We start from the raw sequence: 12,269 nt of genomic DNA on the forward strand, positions 1-12,269 counted from the left end.
TATATATATAAATCCCTCATCTCTGTACTGCCTGAAATAATACATCTTAATTACATGAATTTACACAATTCAGCTGTGAATCAGTACCTCTTCACCCCTCCTGGTTACCCATTTACTGACTTACCTATTCTCCTGTCTTCATCCCATATTCCTGACCAATTTCCTTTCAAAGAGCAGTATTTATGAACATTTTGGCAGTGACCTGAACAACTCCAGTGACCTGCTTTATAAAAGGTTAGTCATGCTTCATGCTGTTCCTCCCCTTTTTGCATAGTTCAAAAATGCTCATCTTTCCTCCAGTTATTATAACCATGCAGGTTTGCTGATGTTGAAAACCAGTTCAACACTATCTGCCTCCAGCAGTCTGGTCGCCAGCCTTGTCTACCAATTGTTCTGACCCTGGTTTCATTCCACCCACACGTTTTTCCATGTGTTATAAACATTAGAATCCTCAATGATGTACAAACTCTCACTCACAAACACAATTTCCAGGTGCATTTTTACACCCTACATTCCAAAAGCCTGATACTGATACCCATGTGTGAAGCACTGGGCAGGGCTGAAACACAGCTCCAGGGATGACAAGTGGTGTTCCATGGCCATACAGATCAGCTGCCCTTCTTCACCCATAAAACATTGGTTGAGCATGTGCGGCTGGCAGCCTGTTTGGCACATGCAAACCAGATGTTACAATACAGTGCCTATGCAGCAGAACTCTTACCCAACAGTTGGTAGGCAATAGGTTTCCTAGCCACTGTAGTCATGAAGGAATGCAGAATTAAATCCTAACTGTGGTTGGCGACTCTATACACATCATTGGTTAAATTTCACAAATGTGTTTTACAATTCTGCTGCTGTCAGTGAATACTAATATTGCCCAACAACAATGACAGATCATACAACTGGAGGAAAAACTGCTCCAACTGCAGATACCAATACAACAGTTATAGCCTCCTCCCCCAAAGCAAAGGATACAAAGAATCCATGTTAGCACAGAAGTTTGTATTTCCCTATTCTTTAACGGTTGGACTTGGCCACACGCTCCAGTTCATCCTTCTTCTTGATCGCGTAGCTGTTGGATGAGCCCTGTGGGGAGGAGGTGGAGGTGAGGTCAGATGGGGCACCAAGATATCTAACTAAACATCCTCCTGATTTCACTATACTCTAATAAACTGGGTGCTTAGAATCAAGAACCATGAAAGGGAAAACAAAGGAGAAATGTTAGGTGCCAAGGGAAATATGTACAAGAAATACTTCCATTCATGTCCATGCTTTTAAAGATAAGGGCTAATTGAAACTAAAATCATCTCCCAACCTAAGTTCCTTCTATCAAGTGGGATTCTTACAGGTAAAGGAAAGTAAATAGTCATCCTCATCATCCGGACCTCCTTTCCCACCCTAGGGCGGAGTGAGGAGTAGCAATGTCCAGAAAGTCCAAATCTGCCCACTCCAATGGGTCACGCTTCCATTCACTCATCATTCAAGCCCCCACAATCTTGGTTGTATCTGATATGCCAAAAACATTCACCATGTTCTGTAGCTTCACATACACGTATCTGATAAAGTCAATGCAATTAAGATATAAATAACAGACAAAAATATTTAGGTATAATAAGCAAAATGAATCACTAGGGAAGAGGTGATATGAAGTCTCCTATGCCACATACAGCCTACTTCAAATTTAAATTACACTTGGCCACAACTCACACCCTTCCAACTCCACTTCACATGCACACACATCCACACTTCACACTGCCTATCTGTTATAAAAGACAACCATTCACATAATCAGATTCTTGTCTGCTTTTATTCTCTGCTGATTGGATGATGATGATGATGATGATGATGATGATGATGGTGTCGTCTTTTGCCCTGATGTCCGATGGTGTACGGCCCTGGCAGTTGCACCGTCATTTTTTTATTTCATTTTCTAAAATCAATCAATCAGCCATACATCCCAATGACCCACCTTAGCAGCATTGATGAGCTCGTCGGCCAGGCACTCAGCGATGGTCTTGATGTTGCGGAAGGCAGCCTCACGCGCCCCGGTGGTCAGCAGCCAGATGGCCTACAGGACACACACACACACAAACATTTAAGCTCATTTACCACCAGAGGTGCCCCCAAAGCTACATGACGCTACACTAATTCTGACGTAGGAGGAGTGAGAGGGGGAACACTAATTCACTAAGCATTCATGTCCACAGATTCTTCGCATAGTGGAATGTAAGGTCCCGTAACTTTCCATAACTTATGAAGCACGTGACAATAACAAAATCTCGCTGGCCTTTCTATATCATTGCTAACTTTACTCTGTAATTTGGGATTCAGGTCTATCCTATTTAAGAGCAGAACATTTCATACATGACTGGAAAATCTGGCTCTTCTAAGTCATGATTATCCCACCATTAATTCACACTTATAAACAGCATGGATAGCACACAGAAAGAGCATAAAAGTAATACAACTACCAACAGCGATCACTCTAGTTCCAAAAATCACCACACACTCATCTCCAACGCTTTGCTTCAACAGAATTAACACCAGGCTACTCCCTCTCCCTCTCACCAATACACTGCTGCAATCTCTCCTTCATTGTATGGAGATTACTGTCAAACATCATTCCCTGGGCCACAAGACCCTGATGACGTTCGCGATGTCTCCCATTACTCTGGCACACTTTCGACACCACAACAACATGAGGGCTGATGTGGCTCTAATAAGGTGCGTACTGCCAGTTGTTGCTAAGAATGGGATGACTTTACAATATTTATTTCTATAATATCTAACTTTCATAAACATCAGTGCTTTACAATGAAGGAAACTGGTAATGAAACTTGTAATTTACCTTTAAATTACTTGGGACTTAGACGCCAGTACCAAAACTTCTTGCACTTGCTTTACTCTTCCTGATATAAGAATCTTTAATTCAACTCTGAAAGAACCCCCGCTCCCCATAGTAGAACAGCAGTAGTGGTAGCTGTAACTCCAAGCACACAGGCTGTATGTGAACCCGGTGGAGTGCAGGCCAAAACTGCCCTGCTTCTGTAGTCCAATATCCTCTTGGGGTGACAAGGAGGAAACTGAGAGTTGTTGTATAACTGGGTAGCTACTTCATCTAATCATACTGGTGCTACCAAATGAATGTCCCCCAGGACTCTCTCATGGTAAAACAGTTCAGGAAGGCGATACCTACTCCATTCAGTAATGTAAATCAATCAATTAAAAGCTAAGCCAATGATAACAGTCAAGCAAGTCCAAGTCACTCCTGAGTGCAATCTACGTACCTGGTTGACCCGGCGGAGAGGTGAGACATCAACAGCCTGCCTCCTGACGGTACCAGCGCGACCGATGCGAGTGGAGTCCTCGCGGGGACCAGAGTTGATGATTGCATTAACAACAACTTGCACAGGGTTCTGGGGACGGGGAAATACAGTATATTATCATCATCATCCACACCTCCTTTCCCACCCTGGGAAGAGTGAGGAGCAACAACATCCAGACAGTCCAAGTCTGTCCAATCCAATGGGCCAGGTTTCCATTCACTCATCATTCAAACCCCCAGAATCCTGGCTCTGATACGCCAAAAATCTTTCACCACATTCTTCACATAAACGTATCTGATAGAGTCAAGGTTACACACAGCATTAAAAACCTTCTTCAATATGAGAGGACTTCCCACAGTCTGGCAGCACCGGCAATTTAATTTAAAGAACATAACGTGGATTCAAGAGGTTTAAGGTGTTTTCTCATTCTACCATTTAGATATACATTTATAATTCATATTTATTTTCAAATGCCTCTTTTTAGTCTTCCATACATGTCATTCAGAGTTTTTCTTTTACTCTTGTCACATCCAGATGATTTTTCTTTATACAGCCTGGGAAAGATCTCATAATAAAAGGTTCAATGAAGGCTATTATGTAACCCCTGTTTCCTCTCCAGCTCAATGTCTCTCCTGAGTACGATATAACCTGAAGGTATCGAGTAAAATGAAAATGATAATAATGAAGAGGCTAATCCCTCCCTAAAAATAAATAACTATATAAACAAATAATTTAACTAAAAAAACAGCCACATGCAAGAGTACAGGTAATCTTGGTTATAAGTAGCCTTTCTAACATACATTTTTGGTTTCAAGTCTTAGGTATATTGGACCAAAACTACCCTTCTAATGCCACCAATAAAACTAATACACCAATTACCACAAAATACAACTCAAAAAAAAAAAAAGTATATTTGCTTGTAATTGGAGCTGATTTTGTATACTAATTCCCACAAGATGAAACTAATACACCAATTTCCACCTTCTGTAAATTGGCCCATAATGAAACTTATACACTGGTTACCACAAAATACAGCTCCAATTACCATCAAAACAATATTACAGAACCAAACCCTTTACTTATAACAAGGAGTGTCTGTGCTAGTGTCTGTAAGTGGGTTAAGTGTGAGGGACAATCAAGAAGCACCACCCTCAGGTTAAGTGACGCTCGTGTGTAATGTCCTGCTTACTCTTGCACTCTTATTGTACCACAACGCCATGGCAGTGATTTTGTGGCTTGAGAAAGTGCTAGCTATTTCATATAACATTGAAACTTGCTATAATTCTCTCTCCATTACCATGTGGCATCTCCCACATAGGCTTGCTGTTTCAGTACATCTTGAGATTGTAGGCTCTTAGCATCTCTCTTTCTCTCTATCAGTATCTGTTCATACACATCACTGTAATGTATGCATGCACACACACACACACACACACACACATATATATATATATATACATATATATATATATATACATATATATATATATATATATATATATATATTTTTTTATGCAAAGAAGGAACTAAAGGCCAGGAGCTGTTCCCTCCAAGAAAAAACAAAAATAATACAAGACAGAGCCAAATTCAAGTAAGTATTCACCATCAAGATCATTATCATTTGTAGCTCTTTCCCCACCCTCATACACTACTACAGTTCCGTACCTCACCAGTCAGGAGGTGGATGATCTCAAACGAGTGCTTGACGATGCGGACGGCCAGCAGTTTCTTGCCGTTGTTGCGTCCGTGCATCATGAGGGAGTTGGTGAGGCGCTCCACGATGGGGCACTGGGCCTTGCGGAACCTCTTGGCAGCATACCGACCCGCTGAGTGTGGCAGGTACTTGGCATAGTATTTCTTGACAGCAATGTAATCCTGTAATGCGAGAGAGAGAGAGAGAGGCAGGTGCGAGCTGAGAGCGGGGCAGTGAAATGGCAGAGGACAGAGTGACATGGAGGCAATTAGTTTGTGGCCACCCCTTATGGGATTGAGGCATCCAGCAATAGACAGATAGAATGTAATCCTGACAACAATATCTATTAACCCTCATAGGTAATAATTAGGTCTAAAACAGAAGGGGTAAACAGGTTATGCAAAACAGAGCTAGAAAAAGAAAGAAAAAAAAAAAAGCATATATTCTTTAAAATAATCCAGTACACCTCCTCCTTGTATCCTTAAATCTAAAAAAACACTACAAGACAACCCTGAAACAAATCCGAACCAACAACGTTAAAAAAAAAAAAAAAAAAAAAAAAAAAAAAAAAAAAAATCCTACGTTGCCCCATGAGAAGCATAGGAGCCTGGGGCCAGGCAAGTTGGTCCTGACATTATTATTATAAAAAAAAAAAAAAAAAAAAAAAAAAGTTTTATATTGTTTTCTGTAAAATGAACATACTTAGGGATACTACCTGTTAAATAATAATAATAATAATAATAATAATAATAATAATAATAATAATACCAGTCATAATATAACCATGCAATCCAACCATCATTGCTATCTTGTAGGGAGACAACTGCCGTGCCACCAGGTACATGGCATCCTGGTGGCGGTGGCAGTGTCTCCCGTTGCTCTGGCACACTCTCAGACACCACCACAATATCAACACTGCTGTGGTTTCCCTTATAAGGTGCGGGGCAGTACAAAGAAGCTTTTTTTTCTTTTTCTTTTTAAATGCAAGAAAGAAGGAACCAAAGGCCAGAAGCCCACAAACCATTCCTAAGAGAGAGAGAGAGAGAGAGAGGGGGGAGGGGTACAGTACCTAACACAATGGCTAACCTGTAGAGACATGTCATTGAGCTGGACATCATCGAGAGACCACTTGCCGAACAGCTTGATCTCTGGCAGCTCCGGGGCCTCCACCACCGCCGTTGATTGCACCCCCACCTCCTCCCCGTCGTCAAAGTCTGCCATGGCTGTGACGGAAAAAACAAGCAGTTATTTTAGGAATTTACCAGTTAGCTACAAAGAGCAGTGAAGTGACTATGTGGAGCCAGACAGACAAATAACATGGCCTTTTTTTTTTTTTTAATGAAAGGAAGAAGGAACCAAAGGCCAGGAGCCTGCAAATCGTTCCTTCCTAGAAAAAGAACGAAAACAATAGAAAAGAGAGCCAAATTCAAGATCCTTTCATTTCGAGATGCCTGGACACACTGCGTTTGAAAGACTGGAGATCATAGGAAGTGGGAAATACAGACAGAGGGAGACAGTTCCAGAGTTGATGTGGATGTGCTAGAATACATTTTGAGAAATACTCCTGAGATTGTTTGGCCATGCGGAGAGGATAAAGAATATGAGGCTGACTAGGAGTGTGCATGTGAGTTGGAAGGGGTGGAGAGGGAGGGAAGACTGAGGTTGAGATGGAGGGATAAGGTGGAAAGTCACTGTTTATAAGTATTGGTGGCAAGAAATGGAGAGCGCACTGCCTGATGGGGACAGGGTGACATGGAGATGTTCTGTCTGTGGATGCCCCTTCTGAGATTAAGGCACACAGCTAGAGACAGCCCAAGATTTATGTTCCCGGAAAACGGGTTTGGTATGGTGAATAGAGAAGGATTATGGAAAATTATTATTATTATTATTAAAGAGACAATGAACAGAGTAAGGAAAAACAAAGGAAAAAAAAAAAATCTATCTAGGTAAAATAATCCTGTATGGAGATTACTGTCAAACATCACTCCCTGGGCCACAAGACCCTGATGACGTTCGCGATGTCTCCCGTTACTCTGGCACACTTTCGACACCACAACAACATGAGGGCTGATGTGGCTCTAATAAGGTGCAAATTTTATATACCATACTTTCAGCTCATCCTTCCTTGCATAAAAAATAAAATTAAAAATATGAGAAGTTGTGTGAGCTGTGGGGAGGGTAACATGGAGGCGATTTGTTTGTGGCCACCCCTTATGGGATTAAGACGTCTGGCTATAGATAGATAGATAAACAGAAAAAAATAGAATAAAATGTAGCTATACTGATACTGGTATAATAATAATAATTTTCCTGGCAGCAACATAAGTAAATACAGCCACAGGTTCTTAATTCCCACACACCATGATGTCCTGAGCTGAATTAAGTTAGAAAACAAACACTAGCACTACCCAAGATATCTACACCTACTGGTCCTTCCCTCCACGGTGCACAGTCTTGTCTGTTAACTTCCTGAATCTGGACAACATCCTTCATGGCTTAATCTTGCTGCCAACACAAAATGGTATAACTTTAGAAGTAACCAACATTACCAATTTTCATTATATTACGTCCCTGAACTATTCTAACTAAGACTTACCCTTTAAGCCTAGTTTCAGTTGGGGGAACAAATTTTGTAGGGATAGTGATATAGTGACTTAGGTTAGGCTGTCGCTCAGTAACGGATGAATGTTGCGCCATATTGGCCGGTGCAGGCGTGTGCATTCGGTCTATGTCAGGCTCTAGATCAGGCCTAGGTTTGGTTAGGTTAGGTTAGGTTAGGTTAGTTTGGGTTAGTTTAATGCAAAATAGTGTATTTTTAATTAATCTTGATCTTGATTTTGGGGGATAAACCCACTTTTGGAAATCTTACTCAAAATTCCAAAAGGGGGATTTTCCCAAAAAAATAAGGGTCAAAACTAATTAAAGCACAGTATTTTGCATTGGAGACCATAAAAAAAATAATAAAAGAAAACGTTGGTTACTTCTAAAAATTTACCCAATTTTCTTCAGCTTAGGAAGGTCTTGTACTCAATGGGTTTATAATGGCTTTATCTAACCCCTCCAGGTCAAAAAGCCTGTTGCAAGTTGAAAAAAGACAAAACAACTGTCCAACTAATATACTAACTAACTGCCATTACAGACAAACCACAGTTCTCCCATCAGGAAATTACGAAAACTTTATGACAGGGATTATCTTTCATAACTGAATATTCATTTACGACACCTCCATTCTACAGAAGCATCATTTATGTTGCTCAAGACTAAATAATTCATGTGATGCTCAATTAGTGCAAATAATATGTTACTGGAGAGCACAGGTAGGTTTACTGACATCAGCAGTGACGTCCAACAGAAGGCAATGGGTCAATTCAAACACAAAACTCATTTATCCCCAAATCATTCAGGTTAGTTGGGTTAGGTTTGGGATGAACAATTAGTGATGGACTGACTTAGATGCAGAATCAGCCCAAAAGTCCAACATACTGAAAGGCCGCTTGCCACGGTGCGTAAAGCTGGTGGTTTTATAGTTATCTTCAAAAGTATGGAGCTGAGAGGTATGTGAGGGAGGGGGGAGTGAGCTGGGGGGAGGGTAGTCAAATGGTGGGTGACAGAGTGACTTGGAGGCGTTTTGTCTGCGGCCACCCTTTGCAGGATTAGGGCATCGGGCTATAGATAGCTAGATAGACAATTATAATTACACTATACTTTGAGGAAAAACTACAATTACATATTTTCTGCATGGGAGTCAACTGCAATTGCATTGGTAGGGTACTGGGAAAAAAGCAATTTTTTTTTTTAATGTGGTTTAGCAGTATTAAATGATAGCCTACATGCATAACTATCTGGTCATTTTTCGTAAACTATGGGCACTAACAATGATAGATTTTTTGACCAAATTCTTCAAACACCCAACAGAGAAATCAACCTGAGTATGCATGCAGGCACGAGCTGAATTATGGGGTGAAGGCAATACTGGCCGGGAAATTACATTAAGCCATCCATACCCCACCTAACTTTAATTTACGTAACACAAACTAAACTTATACAAAACTCCCTAAAACAGGTGACAGTCCCCCTTGCCAGCGCCCTTCATTAACTCCGCCGACCACAACCTCCACTATATTTCTATTCTATTGCCAGACGCCTCAATCCCGTTTGGGGTGGCCACAAACAAATCGCCTCCAAGTCGCCCTGTCCCCCGCCATTTCACTGCCCTGCTATATTTCAAACCAGGGAAATCCCAAGAGCGTTCTGTGCAATATCTACTATACTTTAATATAATCCAGCACCAACTGGTTATGCAGATCAGTTAATTTGCGCTTACAGGATATAAACCATAAATGTTTCTCACATCCTGACGCCGCCACCTGGAGCTACACACTGATGACACATGGCGACTGTTTACCTCGGCATTTTGATCACTTCACGCCTTCACACTCACCTTTTAGTTCCTTATATTGCCTCGCCACAATCCACACAACTTCATATTCGCAATAATAAGCACTTATCACACATAAATTGTATATAAAACAGCAGGATAGCCTGAAGATTGATCCCCCTCACCTCGTGTGTGGCTCCCGGATCAGAAAGAACACGTTAAGAAGGTCGCTACAATTAAGTAATTCTTGACTTTACCATATCAGTCCTAATTAAAATGTTGAATTAAAATTGCATTAGTAATATTTATTTTAGTCTCGCCTTTCTTCCATCTTTGTCAACAAAGAAAAATTATACATATTTTCTGTATCGGCTATTTTCCGTCAGTACTGTGGCGGCAGATTTAAAATAAGTTTTCCAATCTACATAATGGTGTGCTCTTTAGCTAGGAGTTGAAAGGAATAGTCATGGGTATCATAACGCATTAAAAGCTATAAAATTCAGCTGATGGAAATACTAGCAATACTTTCTTCGCATTTACCTTAATGTAATGTTAGTACTCATGTTGTTATTTCTCCTTTAACAATTTTTTTTTTTCCCATAAACCCATCTCTCTCCCTCTCTCTCTCTCTCTCTCTCTCTCTCTCTCTCTCAGTGACACTAAAACAACAACTGGCTTTTGGAATCTTTATTTCAGAAAGTGAGTACAATCATCATAAGTACATTAAATCACATTTGTTACTTATGTACACGAAAAACACTTGCATAAAACAATACTCTACTCTCATCATTTAAAAAGAACAAACAAGATGCAAATATGGAAGTTCGTTATAGAAACACATTCACGCCATAAAAACGTCGCTAGGGGTTGGGGTCACATCGAAGTCATAACAGAGGCTCGTATCTGCAGCGGGTCTGGAGAGTTCTGAACGCCTCCTCTTTAGCAATTGATTCTGCACATTACACCTTCATATCCTCTTGTACGGTACCAATATAAACTATGCTAATATTAAAACAAACTGATATAAACTATGCTAATATCAAAACAACATAAAACTCAAGATAATGTTAAGGTTTAATATGGAAAATAAATAACTGAGGAACAGGAATTAAGAAGCCTCCTATGCCACCCAGAATACAATCTAGCAAGGCATTTCTAGCTAGAATAAGAGGCAGTGTAGCACTTTCTCCTAAGTAACTTATTTAGCATTTTACATGAATATTTTCCTGTATGTCACTTCTATCGCTCTAATACAAACATTTTTCCTCATGTATTTTACACTATATCCTTTCATCTCTTCTCATTTTAACATTATACTGTATAAACATTTTTCATATTGCACATTATTATCTTATCCTTTGTTTTACTCTTATTTGACAGAGTTACCATCTGTCAAAACCAAGAGAAAATTTGGGTGTACTATGCAGAGTAAATAATTGAAGAGGAGGCATTATGAATTCTCCAACACCAGCAAATACACAGCCCAAAAACACCCAGTCATTCAGAGAGGCCACAACTCCGACAGTGTGTGGTGTAGTGGGTGTATTATATCAAACAACACATACACTTTGATTCACAGTTCACCTTGCCTTCCAGAGACTGTGAGCGTAAATACTCAAGTTGATATGTCTCCCTTATCTCTACTTCACTGTTGGATTTATTGTTGTTTGAATGAGACAAAGTGGACTCAGGTGCATAATATCACCCACAAATGAATGATAACACACACCTCAGTCCATAGGTAATTTAAGTGTATGTGAATGAGGTAGAGGGGGGGAGTAGAGGAGAGGAAGGAGGAGACTAAGGATGAGATGGAGCGATGGAATAGAGAGGTGTATGAGAGAGGGGGGGTGTAAGTTGGAGGAAGGGCAGTGAAATGGCAGGGAACAAGGCGACAAGGAGGCAATTTGTTTGTGGCCAGCCATTACAGGATTAAGGCATCTGGCTATAGATGGATAGATAGTCCACATACCAAGCAATGAAACAGAGACAAGGGAAATAAATGAACCTGAGCATTTAACTGTTTGGTACTGAGTCTGGATTCACAAAACAAACATAAACTCAGCTTTCCCTTGTAACTCTTTGTTTTTGTAGGACAGACAACGAGACAAGAGTGTACAATATTCCTATCTATTGTTCCTCCCATAAAAACATTTCTGAGTTAAGAGCGGCCCTTCATTACACATTTGCTCGTGAATCTCGACCCTGAAATGCACAGAATATCTCCTTAACTTTGGGAATATAACTTTTCTTTCTACTCACAACTGGTTTATTTAACTTGGGTAGGACTATTCTCTGCCTACAGTTGAATATATTTAGCTTTGGCAAGGTTATTTTTGTTCTCTGGTTGATTTTAACATGAGAAAAGCCTCAGAGCTCACAGTACGTCTCTTCCAGTGCAAAATACTTCACAGTGCCGAACATAGTGGCACTGAATTTTGTACTAAATCACGGTCAACATAGCACACTGTCCCTGTACAGCAGACAACAAAAGTATGTACCCCCACACAGAAGGAAGTGATAAGAAATATTACATCAGATCAAAGTGACAATCTGATATCATTTTTAATTCCTGCTAGTGACATAATGCAACAAAAGGTATAAAATTACTCAAGCCCAATTTCATCACATGTATGGGTTTCTACACTGCTTTGGCTGACTGCACATCTGGGACTGCCCTCTGCTACCAAACGAGCACCGGAGGCTTTCGGATAAAACACACTATATGATGAACTGTCTTACGTATATCTTTGTCAAGTGAGTGTCTGGTAAAAGTAGTAAGTTGGAATACATTAAGGGATGACTTAGTGGAGTTATTCATATTTAATTCTACAGGGGACATAGCAGCAAAGGAGAGGAGAGAAAAGAGGAA

At 40.3% G+C, this 12,269-nt stretch overlaps 1 protein-coding gene across 1 annotated transcript; it reads right to left on the bottom strand.

Annotated features, from left to right (window-relative positions):
• Window positions 1-987: 987 nt before the first annotated feature.
• Window positions 988-9,622, bottom strand: LOC145401786 (uncharacterized). The gene is made up of 6 exons (XM_080273965.1): window positions 9,583-9,622; window positions 6,106-6,242; window positions 4,992-5,201; window positions 3,288-3,416; window positions 1,970-2,068; window positions 988-1,086 (listed from the first exon to the last, which is right to left on the bottom strand). The coding sequence occupies exons 2-6, from the start codon at window positions 6,238-6,240 to the stop codon at window positions 1,018-1,020; spliced, it is 642 nt and encodes a 213-aa protein (XP_080130091.1). The 5' UTR covers window positions 6,241-6,242; window positions 9,583-9,622; the 3' UTR covers window positions 988-1,017.
• Window positions 9,623-12,269: the final 2,647 nt, after the last annotated feature.

Source organism: Coenobita brevimanus, chromosome 56, assembly GCF_032717465.1.
Source record: "Coenobita brevimanus isolate Jiangsu-jjx chromosome 56, ASM3271746v2, whole genome shotgun sequence".
Classification (NCBI taxonomy): domain Eukaryota; kingdom Metazoa; phylum Arthropoda; class Malacostraca; order Decapoda; family Coenobitidae; genus Coenobita; species Coenobita brevimanus.

Excerpts from the sequence above, each read along its gene's own strand:
- LOC145401786 (XM_080273965.1), bottom strand. The coding sequence starts at position 6,240 with ATGGCAGACTTTGACGACGGGGAGGAGGTGGGGGTGCAATCAACGGCG. Across the intron at positions 2,069-3,287 it reads CTCTCCGCCGGGTCAACCAG|GCCATCTGGCTGCTGACCAC; the intron begins GTACGTAGATTG and ends TGTGTCCTGTAG. Across the intron at positions 1,087-1,969 it reads AGCTCATCAATGCTGCTAAG|GGCTCATCCAACAGCTACGC; the intron begins GTGGGTCATTGG and ends TCCTCCCCACAG.